The following is a 12,004-nucleotide window of genomic DNA, read 5'->3' as shown; positions in this document are numbered from 1 at the left end:
TATCCCGTCCAAGTCGGGACGATATAGCCAATGTATCTCTACCAAGTGGCTTAGGCTGTCTGGTAAAGATTGTATGTAGGGTGAGAAGTGCTTGTAAGTGTAATTGTAGTGTTGGAGTGGCTTTGGATGTGTGTGTAGTCTGTGAACCAAGTGTAATCGGCCCACGCAAGGCGATTGGGTGCAAGCATACTTTACAGCAAGCGACACTGGTTCAACCACAGCACCCCTTGTATCTACCAATGCAGTACGTGGCCGAGTGAACACTCCCAAAGTTTATTACCCTGGCGGGGCGCGAACCATGGCTCACCCGTGTACAAAACGCACACTCTACCACAGAGTCTCCATATATATATATATATATATATATATATATATATATATATATATATATATATATATATATATATATATATATACACACACACACACACAGAGCACAAACACAGTAAAATACACAACACTACCTATCTATATATCACAAACACAATATAGCACATAACACGTCATATAATATATACAAGACATATACTGCACATGGGAACAGCACGATCCACGACCTAGATATAGTAGGTTACACAACACTGAGATATACTACAAACAAGGTATACTACACGAATCTATACACAGATATATATACCAAGTGGACGGATATTCCACAAAATGACACTATAAATCACCACTCGTATGACACGGGTTGTGGTATAACGATGGGGGAATGGGCAAGACAAGTAGGGACCAAAGATATTATACAGGGGCATGGATATTACATACGGGGTGTGGGGTCACACAGAGGTGTTGGGCAATACAAGGGGGAACAGGGAACATTACACAGGGGTCCAGTATGAATTATGGGACACAGGGGCACGACACTCTGGACGAGGGGAGGGGGGATTCACACAGGGTCTGTAGCACTGGGAATTGTATGGGAGTATTACACAGTGTAGGTTGGGTCGCCAGTGGGCACTAGGGGCGCGCCCAAGGCTACAGCACAGGTAGACACAGGTGATGTCCCGGTGTGGGAGGAGGGCAGTCAGGGGTGCATTCCCGATACAGGTCTCAGGCGGCATATTCGGGAGTCTGGGTCGAGCTAAAGGGTGGTGTGGTGGACGGCCCTTTCCTGATGGGAGCCCTGGGAGTGTGATGACCCTCTGGACTGGGGCCGAACAGGGCTAGGAGGATGCGGCACGGTGCCTGGCCCTGGCTGTAGTAGGAGTCCTGGGGACGGGTCCTGGTGGTCTAGGCCCAGGGTCAGCTGCAGGATGCCCCTCAATGTCCGGAGGCTGTGGTCTTGCCGAGAGGAAAATGGGAGAAATGGCATTCCCCCAAGCTAGACCCTGTATTGGATCATATAGCCCCGCTAGGTTACAGGAGTGTACTACCACTCCTGGCATGGCAATCCCGGGTGAGGCTTGAACTCGCAATCCCCCGATTACGAGCTTGATGCTCTGCCACTGAGCCACCGTGCCCCACTTTGCCGGGAGGAAGAGGCCATCAGGGGTTGGCTGTGGCCGCTCACCCTGGGGGAGTCCGTCAGTTGCTGGGGGTGTCGGGGACTGGGCTGCAGGGACAGGACGCCTAGGCTCGTGGTGGGTCCTTCCCAGGTACTCTCTGACGGGGACCCTGTTGGGGAGCAGTCTCCACCCTTTGATAAGGAAGGGGAGCAGGAGGGGCATCTCGCTCGGCCTCTGGAGGAGTGGGCTAAGTATGAGACAGCGCCCTTGTAGGGAGCCTCTGGGATAGTGGAGGAGGGATGACTGGTGGCCTGTCCCTCAACCTGGTGGGCCTGACAGTCCCTGCTGAATCCCCACTCCGGGGCAGAGGAAAGAGGTCCGGGGAACACTCCTTCCACTTGGTAGGTCTGGTGGACGCAACCCAGGCTCCCTCCCAGGGTAGTGGTCAAGGGAGATCCGGTGGACACTCCCTTGGGCTGACAGCTTCGAGGGACACTGCTGGGGAACCACTCCTCCTAGGGACAGTAGGAGGAGTCTGGTTTCTGCAGCAGGTCCAGTGGACTCTGCCGCCCTCCTGCTGTCGGGGAAAAAGTGCAGCTGGGGGACGACTGTTAGTCTCTCCCCCATAAAAGGTGGCAGATCCAGTGGACACTACCATGGGCCTGCCGCCCTCCTGGGGACCGCAGGCGAAGGTCGTCTGGAGGACGGTCCGAGATGCCTGTTCCCGAAAGTGGGTGGCAGAAGGAGATCCGGTGGACACTCCTCCTACAGTAGATCCGGTGGACGCTACTCTGCCGCTGCTCCCCTAGGGTAGAGTAGGACTGTGAGCTCTGGTAGTTACTCTTCCTCTTGTGGAGGCAGGTCCAATGGACACTGCTACCAAGGGCGTACTTGGGACTGCCAAACGGCAAATCCCACCCCAATTCTGACGAGCACTCTCACCGTCAGAGGGTAATGCACCTAGTCGGTGCACTTCCTGGGGGTCCGGCTATGTGGAAGAGGGACATAGGATCACAGGGGAGATGAGTCATTGTGGAGTGAGATGCCTATGCATCCCCCCATTGCCTCCTCTTGGGGTGGGGGTCATCTCCCCATGTCCTCCTCCTGGGATGATGGTGTCGGGATCACTCCGCCGAGTGGGTATTTCAAAAAGAACCACAGATCAGTTCCTCGTACTCAGGGAGCAAGAGGTTGAGCCTTGAGTACGTAGCATAACAATTGGTATGAACTGACAGGGTGCAAACTCTTATACTAGAAGTTTTTATGTCGACTTCTCACCTTAAAGACACTAGCTACTGAACGGAGTCCTCTTTTGAGACCGGAACTGGAGCACCTTAACAGAGGAACAAGGCACAATAACTCGGCTGACTACCTTAACACATATATTGTCTTAATTCAACTCTCTTACAATATACATACAATGGTATACAAAATAGGTCACAGGTACAGTGGCGGGCTTATTAAGCTGCCGTCACACTGGGATAAAAGTGGCTAACATGCTAGCCAGTTTTGCGACCCGCTAGCCAAACTGATTCATGGTGAGCGAGATGTCGTCTGCGACGCGAAATGGATAAAAATTATCGCTCACAGCTTGTTGGTGGGATTAGAACTCAAATGAGCCTATATTAATTTTGTAACTGGTGAGAAAATATTCTGTTATTCACAGAATGGAACTTTAACTAAAATCCTTAAGTACAAAATTCTTGTGGTTTTTATTCATTTTTTTTTTTCTTCATGTAACATGAAATAAATATTTGGACACTCAAGTGACCAGCCACAGAGGCTGTCTGTTTTGTCTCCAAACAACAAGTAAAAATCAGATTTCGATATGGATTCTGCAGCAAAGAAAACTCTAGAAGACTGCTCTGTTGCTCTGGAATTGCTAAAGTACATGAGGCAGTTACAGAAATTGAGGAAAAGGGAATGGGTACTCCGTGGTGGTTTGTTTACAAATGACCACGAGGCGCCAAGGCAGACGACACTGTTAGCCATTTCGGCTCGCAAAAACACACGAGTGTGGTGGACACTCAACTCTGCTAGCCGTTTTCACTCTCAAAACTGGCTCGAATGTTAGCCACTTTTGGTCTAGTGTGATGCCGCCTTTAGTGGCAGGACTCACAACATAGATGTACATACAATGAGATTACCCTCCGTCTGGAACACATACAAATAATACATAAAGATTGGAGACAGAGGCGGTGGCTCAATCGTTGGAGAGGTGGCCTGCAGTCCTATCAGACCCATGTTCAAATCCCCGCTGGGGCAGGGAACAGTTTAAGGATTTGAATTTCATAAATGCGGACTTTACTGATCTACCAGACAACCTGCCGACATGTAAAAATACCCCCACCATTACCAATACACCAGTCCTGTATGAGACAGCCCTAGCATGTATTCAATATGGATGGTGGGTGTTAGCACTGAAGTGGTGACATGTAGAGGTGTATGGTATGTAGGAGGGCTACTGGTCCTTCAGTGCAGGCTGTGAAGCCTATGCCCAGAGTCGGACACATAAATATATATATATATATATATATATATATATATATATATATATATATAGAGAGAGAGAGAGAGAGAGAGAGAGAGAGAGAGAGAGAGAGAGAGAGTCTTCCTCTCCACAGTCCCTCTGTATAGCTCTGTTTCTAGACTCGAGTAACACACACGGTATGTCAGAGTTCACTGTTCTTAGTTACATTCACTATTTGCTTCCCCCATTCACTGTTCTCAGTTTCAGCATGATATGAGTATGGTCTATCTCATTTTCTTGGCGAGACACTAAAATGACATTATAGAGTCTCTTGGGCTGCTAGCACCTGGGTCTTTAGTCGAGGTGGTGGCCATGCGTAAAGGGTGGGCCCACAGGCGTGCCTTCTTGTAGGAGGCACAGGACTACTGTCAGGGACGTAGGGGCCCGGGCGCTGTCCTGGTCAGGGGTACAGGGAGGCTCCCTCCTAGCGGAGCCTCAACCTGGGGAGTGGCCCTCAAGACTGGTGCCAAACAGGGTCAGGAGTTGTTCCTGACACTTCCTGCTCCGGGCGGAGGGCCGGCGACGGTAGGAGCCCGGGAGGTCCCGCCCTGGGGTCCGGGAGACGTCCCTGGGAGGTGGGGGACCGCGGTCACCACACTGCTGGGGTGCCGTCAGGGGTTGGCTGTGGTGTCCCCTCCGGGTGGCATCCGCCAGGCACCAGCCAGGGGCAATCCGAAGGGCGTGGATCCCCTCCTCGGCAATCGGGCCCTGCCACCAATCCTCGAACTGCAGCTCCTTCTCAGAACCACACCTGTGGAGAGAGTGGGGAGAACGTCCCATGCAGCTGCTGGGTGGAGGGCGGGCCACGCCAGGGATTACCTCCGTCAGGGAGGTCCTAGAGGCTGTGGATGAAGGGCGTATGGTGGCCGACCCTTCCGCGACACAGATGGTGACCAATGTCGCGGTTCCACAAACCCTAAGGGCAGCAGCAGAAGGGCATACGGTGGTCGACCCTTCCCCGGCACGGACAGTGGCTGATGCCACGGTGCTGCTCCCGAAGGAGGAGGAGGAGGCAGATGAAGGGCATACAGTGGTCGACCTTTCCCCGACACAGACGGTGGCCGATGTCAAGGTTCTGCATTCCCCTGGAGTACCAGCCGACATGCGAACAGTGGCTGACACGTCCAACCCAAGGTGTGCGGTGGCCACCATCGCGGGGCTGGTTCCAGGTGTGGCTGCAGCAGAAGGGCGTACGGTGGCCAACCCTTCCCCGACATGCACGGTGGCCGATGTCGCGGTGCTGTCTGGGATTGTGCAAGCATAAGTCCCACCTCGATCCTGGAGAGCGTTCCCTCCGCTGCAGTGTAGTGTACTTTTCTTGTAAGGTTGCTGCTGGTCACGTTGAGGGGAAGAGGGGCGTAAGGGCGTGACGTACCGGGGCCCGTCTCGCTCGGACCCGGCATGTCCCACCGTGGAGTTTTCCTGCGGTGGGGGTGGGGTTGCGTCTCCGTCCTAGGGTGGAGGATTCCTCGGGGGTGCTTATCTCACGAACATAAAGTAACATCTGATAAAACATACTACTGTAGGCTACTAGCATCAGCGCGTCCGCCACCACTCGGGTTTATCTCAACTTGGGGCACCAGCTGACAAGAAGATAAACATGCTGCCACTTCGCCACTGATTTCAATTTCCACTATATGCTGGTTAATGACGGTCAGCCATTCTTTTCTAATCATCATTTCATACAGATACAAAATGAGGAAACGAAGAAATGTACAAATTGAAATTATGAAACAAAGTTAGGTAGCTTAAAACAGAAGTTTAGAAAACAGCTGAGTACTGTAGAGGTGCCACTGAAAAGGCTATACTCAACCTACCATCGAGAAGCAGGCAGTTTATCTACAGTGACGAGAGAAAGAGCCATACACTACAAGCTTTAACTCATTATAAAATTTTTGGCTTCCACTGATTAGTGAGTCAAACAGCTACAAGCATCAAAAATGTGTACATGTTATCTTTAAATGAAATATCAGGCTTCCAGTGATTATCGAGGCATTTCAGAGTTAGCCACAAGCATCAAGAATGTGTACTTGCAAATGTTGAGAGAACTTTTAATACATTTATTTCTGGATCAAGGCTGAGGAGTCAGCAGATTTATTGTACGTTAATTCGTAAGTTGTTCATCAAAACAGGAAAAACAGCTTACCTTTCAGTTCAGTGATATACCCATATTTTCTTGTTAATTCTTGTCTTCTCTTGATGACCTGATAATTTTTTCAAACTGGATAGGTTGGGAATAGCCATCATTATAGCGCCATCACTATGAGAAGCTCCTCGTAAGTTAAATAAATGTGCCTAATGGTAGTAATAATGAGATAAGGAGTACGGTATATCATTAAATTGAAGGGGTTAACCACACTGCACCATCATCATTTAAAGTGACTAATTTACAGGTATGTCCTTGTACGCTAATTTGCCACTCCTTGAAGTTACAGTTATTTTCCTGCTTCAGTTGCATGTTTTCTATGTTTTCTTAGTTTCCATATTTCATCATCTTAAATATTCATCACCCCATCATGTTTACTATATGTTCTCATTTGTCAGTACAGTATCATTTGCAGGTGCATGAACTTTTTAGTGGTGGGTGGTGGCGACCATCATCCACTCATTTGATGTAGTGCTGCCTACTTCTTTCTTAGCCTTAATCATTCTTTTTCTGTGCCTGTCTTCCTCTCTTCCTATTTCTCCCATCTTTCCTGTCACTTCTTATTGCTTTTCTTTCCTTTACAGGTGGCTTTACATTGAGTGACAGGCCAAATGGTTTCCTGTAAGCCAAGAAACCATTTACACCGCTGGGTGGTAACCATATAACCGAACCATACGTGCTCCCAACGTGTCAAGTGGGTTTGTGGAGGGTTAGTGCCCCACCCCGTAAAACAAATAACTCAAGAGTCAAATGGCCACCCCGTACGGGATTATGGTGTCTGGCAATAGATAGATAGATAGATGAACTTTTTTTTTTCCCACAACCCCAAGCATAGTCAGTCTTTTACGTACCACATTAAGCTTTAGTTTGCAGGTGTAACACAGACAGTGAGGGATAGGAGGATATGGTTGTGAAGGGGTGGATGGGCTACATTTTAGGTTAGGTTGTATTAGAAGTACCTGTGTTTAATTGATACTGTGGTTTAATTTAATTCTGGTATGGTTGGCGAGATACCTGTACCTGTACTGCAAGATAAGCTTGTGATAACTCAGGCCTGGCAAGAATAGGTAGGTGGGTAATTAATGTTATACTGGTAATTGTAAAAATGTTAAAAATTTCCATTTTCGTACAGATAAGGAAAAAAATTGTTAAAAGTTGTTCAGAGAAATCAGGATGGGTTAAATAGGTTCACATGAGAATAGTTTTCTCAGAATTATTAACTATGTTGAGAAGATTAGGAGAAATACACTGAGGTGGTTTGGACATGTGTAGAGAATGAAGAATGAAAGACTGACTAAGAGGGTGTATGTAGGTGAGGTGGAGGGAGGAAGAGGGAGGGGTAGACCGAGGATGAGGTGGAGGGATAGAGTTGAGAGGTATATGAGGGAGGGGGGTGAGTTGGGGGGGAGGGTAGTCAAATGGTGAGTGACAGAGCAACTTGGAGGTGTTTTGTCTGCGGCCACCCTTTGCGGGATTAGGGCGTTGGGCTATAGATAGGTAGGTGAAATAGCTTCCCACAGTATTTTTGGTTAGGTCAGTGGTTGCCAACCTGTGGGGTGTGCCCCCCTAGGGGGGCACGAAGGGTTGCCTGGGGGGACGCGAAGGTTTTATAGAGGGTAATTGTGTTTGAAAACTATAAATTATGATGGAAATCAGTGATTTCCAAATATGGAGAAAATATTTCAGATATGAATAAGAAATCTAGTTATCTGAATATATAAACAATTTTGAAGATTAAGAATCTATTTTAGTTATCGACAAGTGCCAACTATGCCAGTAAAATACAGTATTTGAGGAAGGGGGGCACGGGAAATGTCATTCAGTGAGGGGGGGGGTGAGAGTTAGAGAAGGTTGCAAACCGCTGGGTTAGGCTATTTATACCGTACCGTACTGTTCGGTTAGGTTAGGGAAAGGGTGCAGAGTTTGACAGACCCACCCAGCAAAGCCAATACTCTGATTCCAGCTTCCAAACCGCCAACTTGGGAGGATCGGAAGTCAGGTACCGGTACAATCTTTCCCCTGTACAGAGGGGTACTTGGGTAGTGTGATGAGTAAGGATGGAAGTTTAGAGGGTGAAGTTCTGGAATAGGTACAACAAGGGAGAAAAGTTGCTGGTTCCTTGAAAGCTGTGATAAGAAACAGGGAAGTGAGCATGGAAGTGAAAAAGTTACCGTACTACATGACGGTATTGTGATACGCACTGTAATGAATGGAAGTGAAGCTTGGGCCATGTTGGAAAGACAGAAGGCAAAACTGAGAGCAGTGGAAACGAGTTATTTGAGAGGAGCATGTGGAGTCACGTGGAGAGACAGCCTGGCAAATGAGAAAGTGAAGGAGCATTGTGGCGTGGATGTGAATGTGATAGGAAGCATTAGGAGAAACACAGTGAGGTGGTTTGGTCATGTAGAGAGGATGGAGAGAGACTGACAAGGAAAGAGTCTGTGAGTGAGGTGGAGGGAAAGAGAGGGAAGGGGAGGCCAAGGATGGAGTGGAGAGGTATATGAAAGAGTGGGGTGTGAGCTGGGAGCAGGGCAATGAAATGGCGTTGGACAGGGCGACATGGAGGCGATTCGTTTGTGGCCACCCCTTAAGGGATTAAGGCATTTGGCAATAGATAGATTGATAGATAAAGGAAAAGAGGAAAAAGAACTGTGGAAATCAGAGGGGCATTTGTCTTCTTACTGTAACAGGAAAAGTATATGGCAGGATACATATTGACAGAGTTAGGAAAATAACAGAGGAATTACTGGTAGTTGGAGAAGAAAAGTATATGGCAGGATACATATTGACAGAATAAGGGAAATAACAGAGGAATTACCAGTAGTTGGAGAAGAACAGGGAGGTTTTTGGAAGGGAAGAGGTTGTGTAGATCAGATATTCATTCTTAGGTTGTTAGTGGAAAAGTTTCTAGAGAAGGGAAAGAAGTTGTATATGGCCTTCGTGGATTTGGAGAAAGTTATATGACAGGGTGGATAGACAAGGATTGTGGAAAGTATTAAGAATATATGGAGTAAATGTGAAGTTGTTGAATGCTATGAAGAGTATGTATGAGGGTGCTAAGGCTGCAGTGCGTGTGGATAGTGAACTGAGTGAATTTTTCAGATTGAAGGTTGAATTGAAACATGGATGTGTCATGTCTACATGGTTGTTCAATCTGTACATGGATGGGAAGATACAAGGTAGGGCAGTGGATGTTGGCGTGGCTCTAGTGAGAGAGGGTAGTGTATTGAAACTCCCTGCAGCTACAATTGTTTGCAGATTATACTGCGTTGTTAATTGAAGACGAAGGGGAGCTGCAAGGCTTGGTGAATGAGTTGGGAAGGTGTGTAAGAAATGGAATCTAAAGGGGAATGTAAGGAAGGGTAAAGGTATGGTCTTCGAGAGAAATGAAGCCACTGAATGCGTAAAGTTACGGTCTTCGAAAGAAATGAAGCCACTGAATGTACAGTGAGGTCGGATGAGGAGGAACTGGAAAATGTTAGTGCATTTAAGTACTTGGGTAGAGTGATGAGTAAGGATGGAAGTTTAGAGGGTGAAGTGCTTGAAAGAGTATATACAACAAGGATGAAAGGTTGCTGGTTCTTTGAAAGGAGTGATAAAAAATAGAGATGTGAGCATGGAAGTAAAATGTCACTGCACGACAGTATTGTGATACCAACTCTAATGTATGGAAGTGAAGCTTGGACCTTGTTGGAGGGACACAAGTCAAGAGTGAGAGCAGTGGAAATGACTTATTTGAGAGGAGCATGTGGAGTCACATGGAGAGACAGACTGATAAATGAGGAAGTGAAGGAGCAGTGTGGGGTGGATGTGGATGTGATATGAAGCATTAGGAAAACACATTGAGGTGGTTTGGCCATGTGGAGAGGATGCAGAGTGAGAGACTGATGAGGAGAGTGTATGTGAGTGAGGTGGAGGGGGGGAGAGGGAGGGGGAGGCCAAGGATGGGATGGAGTGGAGAGGTACCGTATATGAGAGAGAGGGGTGTGAGCTGGGCAGTGAAATGGCGGGGTATAGGCCTAAGCGACATGGAGGTGATTTGTTTATGGCCACTTCTTACGGGATTTAGGCGCCTGGCAATAGATAGATAGACATGTTAGTTTAGATTAACTTGAATACAGCGTCATATTTTATATGTCTGTTGTCTGATAATCATTCCCCAAATTGATCTGATGACTGGAAGAAAGGAGTTTACTAAACTCCTCTGTCACAGTTCATCACCACCTGCCACTCCAAGCAGCACTGTCTCACTCAGTCCTCCACTTTATTCTTCCACCTTATTCTTGGTCTTCCTCTCCTTATTGTCATGAACTTTGCCACTGCTGTATACATCGCTTATTCTGCATAACAGCTTTAATACAGCAACATTCTTTACAGATTGAAGTGGAATGGCACTGTCAAGATTTCAACAAGTATTTCATCATTCTAGAGCAGCAGTGATTGGTATGATTCATGTCAAAGCCCTACCAGGTCAGTGTTGGGGAGGAAGTGAGGGTCGATAAGGCATTTGTTGTGCACCGACAGAGTCTTATTTACATTAATGATATTTATTCAGACCATACCTATGAAATCTCTGTATGGTAAGATTCCTTTATATCTCCATAATTGTGCTGGTAAGCTAAGGAAACTGCTGAAATATTTGAAAATAGGACAATGTTATTCATCTTACTGACAATCAAAGGGCTCTTGCTGTGAACCTGTATGAAAGAGAAACTTCATGGTTTGTGTGTGCATAGTATGATTGTCTTAGTGAAACATTGGCAGTAAAAGTGGAAAATCAACAAATATCTGCAAATTAAATGAGAATGGTGAGATGGATGTGTAGTGCCACATTGAGATAAAACATGTTTAGATTTGAAAGGATGTTTGGGCATAGAAAGTTTGTGAAGTTGATAGAGGTTTGGACATGGGGAGAGAATATGTGAGAATTTTTTATAACACCCTTCATTATAAGGAATCTCTCTGAAGGTGAACAGTAGTGTCTGGCTACAGTAAGAATGAAGTGAAATAAATCTCATTGTACTGAAATAGCCGAATTGAACAAGGGTGACATAAAAGATTACTCAGCATAGTCAGACCAAATCTGTTACTTGAGGTTGATTAGTTTGATAAGGCTAGAATATGACAGATGCCTTTAGGTAAGTGCAGCCCCAAGGTCAGTCTGTTGCCAGTTGTTTCATTCCACCTAACGTAACATAACTTTATCAAACATACTTAACCTAGTCAGACCTAACCAAAACAGCTTGGGGATGGATTTGATTTGGTGCTGAAAAGACCTATTACCATGACAAAAAGGGTTAGGTTAGACAGGATTGATTAGAATAAATTGTGTGTGATTAGAACTAGATATACTTAAATTACCAGTATGCATGATTGGATTATGTTAGGTGAAAAGCTTGGTTAGAATAAGTTACAGTAGAGAGGTTTAGTATTAAACAAAGCTAATGGAAAAAATTCAGCCATCTGATTAAATTATTGTTGTACTGTACAGTATATAGCAGTGTGTACAATCAGGCTGACAGATGTATGTAAAAAAAAAAAAAAAAAAAAAAAAAAAAATGCACATGCTTAAGCGTATGAGGTGGAGCTAAAATTCTAGGGAATTGAATTTTGTGTGAATGAGTACAGTATCTGGCTCATGTCACTGTGGCATGCTGCTAATAGTTTACCCCTTTTTTGTGATCTTCCTTGTTGTCTTGATCCTACACACCCCATCCTTAGGTGGGGAAAAACATCAGGATGATTATCATATTTTCTTCCATTTTTCAGGTTCACCATTAAACGAACACAGCATTGAGGAGTTGGTGGAAAAGGCATGCACAGAAGCCAACATTTATAAGGAAGCTGGCATAGTGAGTTGCCAAGCATGGAGTAGGG

At 46.3% G+C, this 12,004-nt stretch overlaps 1 protein-coding gene across 4 annotated transcripts in view; it reads left to right on the top strand.

The window, feature by feature from the left end:
* The first annotated feature begins 5,401 nt into the window (after nt 1-5,401).
* Nucleotides 5,402-12,004, top strand: part of LOC145402094 (uncharacterized protein F13E9.13, mitochondrial) — a 61,790-nt gene continuing 55,187 nt past the window's right edge. Inside the window, exons 1-3 of one of the 4 annotated variants that reach the window (XM_080274207.1) lie at nt 5,402-5,624; nt 10,505-10,597; nt 11,897-11,979. In XM_080274207.1, coding sequence (XP_080130333.1) covers nt 10,516-10,597; nt 11,897-11,979 — 165 coding nt within the window. In that variant the 5' untranslated portion in view covers nt 5,402-5,624; nt 10,505-10,515. Of the gene's footprint in view, nt 5,635-5,766; nt 6,093-10,504; nt 10,598-11,896; nt 11,980-12,004 lie in introns of those variants that run through there. The other 3 variants (XM_080274208.1, XM_080274206.1, XM_080274209.1) reach the window with 3 other exon arrangements.

The sequence above is a fragment of the Coenobita brevimanus genome, chromosome 57 (assembly GCF_032717465.1).
Source record: "Coenobita brevimanus isolate Jiangsu-jjx chromosome 57, ASM3271746v2, whole genome shotgun sequence".
Lineage (NCBI taxonomy): Eukaryota > Metazoa > Arthropoda > Malacostraca > Decapoda > Coenobitidae > Coenobita > Coenobita brevimanus.
This window is presented reverse-complemented; position numbering and strand designations above follow the sequence as displayed.